Raw genomic sequence first — 3061 nt, forward strand, 5'->3', positions numbered from 1 at the left:
GAAAATGACTCGCTGAAATTATGAGTGAACTTTTCTCAAATCGTGCAAAATAGATTGGGCATCTCTCCATTAAAAAATGTATTGGAGGTTATATTAAAGAACCCAATATTGCTTTATTATTTGTGATAGTGTATTAAATTAATCAAAAAAAAATTATTTTGAAATGTTATCCCGCGCGCATGGCAGGGGAAATAGTACTAGCTCCTCTAAAATCTAAATCATCGAACCTTCCCATTTTAGAGGTGGTCGTGTGTTATATATATATATAGTTGCTGCTCCAATACATGTGTAGTTTGGTTATATAATTTACAGAGTATGAATATGATTAATTAGGAAAAAGAAGAAGAAATAAACGCATGAAGTAATAGCCTATGACTAATAATGGCTATTGAGAAAAAAACTACTTCAATGCCACAAAAATACAGAGACTGAAACAGAAAAAAAAATAATAATAAATAAAGATATCCATACAAGCAAACACAAGAATGCAGCGGACAACCAATCACAATTCAGACTACAAACCCACAACATGAAACTCGTTGTTATTGTCTTTTATTATTTTTTACTCTTTTTTTTTTTTCAGTTCCCTTTGAGGAACTTAATATATTCAATTTCATTAAAAAAAATTAGAAAAAAAGAAAAAAGAAAAACAAATGTAGTAGAGACTAGAGAGTGAATTTCATGTCAGTAATCTGGCTTTGGTAGGTGATTGCTGTGTTGGAGGATGATGAGGTGGCATGCTGTACAATGACTTCAACTGCCTACTGATCAGCTTACTATTATTCACCGCCGCTTTCAATTCCAAGTCATCCGACCACCACTGCTCCAATCCATGCGCTTCTAGAAACTTCTGCTTCCCCTTCGAAAACACAAATAGCTTCGCCGCACAATTATTCATCGTCGCCCCAACATTATTATTATTATTCATCGCCCCACCTTTGTTAACATTCTCCTTATCACCACCATCTTCGCTTTCGGGCTCCACCGGATCAGTATAATAACAGCAAATATAATCGCTATTATTCACGTACAAATGTGGGGTCCACCTCTTCGACCCCAACACCGTCGAAGACTCCGCCCCCTCGTCAGAATTCGATGAATTTTCACCACTCGAAGGAACTGTTATCGATCGAACAACCCTCTTCCACATTATCGAAGCTTTCTCCCCCACGTTTCTCAAGCTCGAAGCTAACGAAACCGAGGGTGGATTGAACAAATGCGCCTCCACAAAAATCCCTTCTTTAGCTAACGATTTTCCGACTTGTAGAGCAAACCCCGCTCCTAAAGAATGTCCCGCGATGCATACGTTACTGCTCCCGTATTTTTCGGAGATTATTTTCAAGGCCTCGAGAGAAGAGGTGAATCGAACGGACCCTTTTAGGGTTTCCCATGTCAAGAAACGTAAGTCGTCCTCGATATCGCGTCTGATTGTGGGCCCCTTGAGGAGGGTCCCTCTGAGAGCTAAAACGGCCCTCGGTGCACCGCTGGGTCGCATTAGTACGAAGTCCGACAGTGCGGCAGATCGGTCCCACTCGAGTATTGCACCGAATATGGAACCGTCTCTTTGGTCGATGAGCGTTTCGACGAGTTTGTACTTGAATGGGGTCCACCATTTAGGGGCTAGGGCGTCAATTTGGTCGGTTCTGTGTTCTTGCCTGTCGAGTTCGAGCAAGTAGACTGCTTGTATGAAGCAGGCGATTACAGTCCTTTTGTAGTTGCCATCTTTCCTGTTGATTTTTTTTTTTCCATTTTTTATAGAAAAAAAAAATTGTATGTTAGTTCTTGAAATTGAGGAAAAAAGTCGAGGACTCATATGTTGGATGCCTACATTTCGTGTGTCGGATTTTAAAAACCAAAACAAAAACATACGGGATGGAGAAAAGCAAGAAATTACGCGAGTATATAGGATTCTATTTTTTTTACATCATCACAGAAGTGGAAATGAACTATAGAATTCATTGGCATTTTAAGCTATCATATGACATGAATAATTGGAGTAATTGCACAACGAAGCCGAAACAACAATGCAGAATATCGAACCGAATATGCTAGGGAATATTCCTTTAACAAAACTTGAGGAAAGCTCTGTTTCTCACAAAGGGGAAAATGAGAGAAGAGCCCCAAGAAAAGGATAATTTGGTCATTCCTTTCTCCACTCCAATGGTTTTCCACATTGCTTTCGATGGAAAACAAAACAAGCTTCATTTTTTGTTTCTTTTCGGGTTTTTGTTTTTTTCCTTTGTCTCACTTTTTTCGTTTTTTAAATCCTTCAACCAAAGAGTCTAAATATACATATTTATCGAATCTGCAGCCTAGTGGCTATAGAAAACTAGCAGAATGCCCACGTTACTAGTTCGAGTAAGAGCTATAATCAAATTCAATCATCATATAAAATTCCATAAATAAATAAATTAAAAAAAAAAAAAAAAAAAAAAAATTGGAAACGAGATCATAGCCGTATTGTAAGACAAGTCAAATTCGTGCAGCCCTAATTGTACATCCACACAAATAACAATCGGAAACACACACACACACACATGCAATTCAAAGCTCAATTTGGGAAATAAACAAGAATTCAAACAGTCTGCTTACAAAACCCACAAATTCAACCTCATTTTGTTTGAAAAAAAAAAAGGAAAATAGAAAGAGAAAAAAGAGGGCTGGCTGACCAAGTGGAGTTGATGAGATCCCTCCAGTTAATAGAAGGAACGTTGCGAGGACCAGATACATGAAAAGCATAAGGGTGTTGTTGCTTTTGAATTATTGATTGATCAATTTGATTTTCGCAATCTTGATTTGTTATTTCCACCACCTGCAAAACCTGATTTTTCATCTCATCTGCTCCCCTCTTCCCCATTTCTGATCAGCTCTGCTAAGATGAAACTGTATCTTTAAAAATCAAAATGAAGAGAGAGAAACAGAGAGAGAGAGATAGAGAGAGAGAGAATACGGTGAAGTGGGTTGTTGTATAAGGCTTCCCTGAAATTGTTAATGTGGGGGATTTAAGGTGTGAAACAAAATCTAATGCTAAATAATTATTGCTCCCATTTTGAAAACGCCT

At 38.0% G+C, this 3061-nt stretch overlaps 1 protein-coding gene across 1 annotated transcript; it reads right to left on the minus strand.

Annotated features, from left to right (window-relative positions):
- Positions 1-429: 429 nt before the first annotated feature.
- LOC105961789 (GDSL esterase/lipase At4g10955-like) lies at positions 430-3061 on the minus strand. Its single transcript, XM_012986051.2, has 2 exons — positions 2670-3061; positions 430-1727 (listed from the first exon to the last, which is right to left on the minus strand). The coding sequence occupies exons 1-2, from the start codon at positions 2855-2857 to the stop codon at positions 680-682; spliced, it is 1236 nt and encodes a 411-aa protein (XP_012841505.2). The 5' UTR covers positions 2858-3061; the 3' UTR covers positions 430-679.

The sequence above is a fragment of the Erythranthe guttata genome, chromosome 13 (genome assembly GCF_056151865.1).
Source record: "Erythranthe guttata isolate IM_541 chromosome 13, IM_541, whole genome shotgun sequence".
NCBI classification, from domain to species: domain Eukaryota; kingdom Viridiplantae; phylum Streptophyta; class Magnoliopsida; order Lamiales; family Phrymaceae; genus Erythranthe; species Erythranthe guttata.

Excerpts from the sequence above, each read along its gene's own strand:
- LOC105961789 (XM_012986051.2), bottom strand. The coding sequence starts at position 2,857 with ATGGGGAAGAGGGGAGCAGATGAGATGAAAAATCAGGTTTTGCAGGTG. Across the intron at positions 1,728-2,669 it reads GATCTCATCAACTCCACTTG|GAAAGATGGCAACTACAAAA; the intron begins GTCAGCCAGCCC and ends AAAAATCAACAG.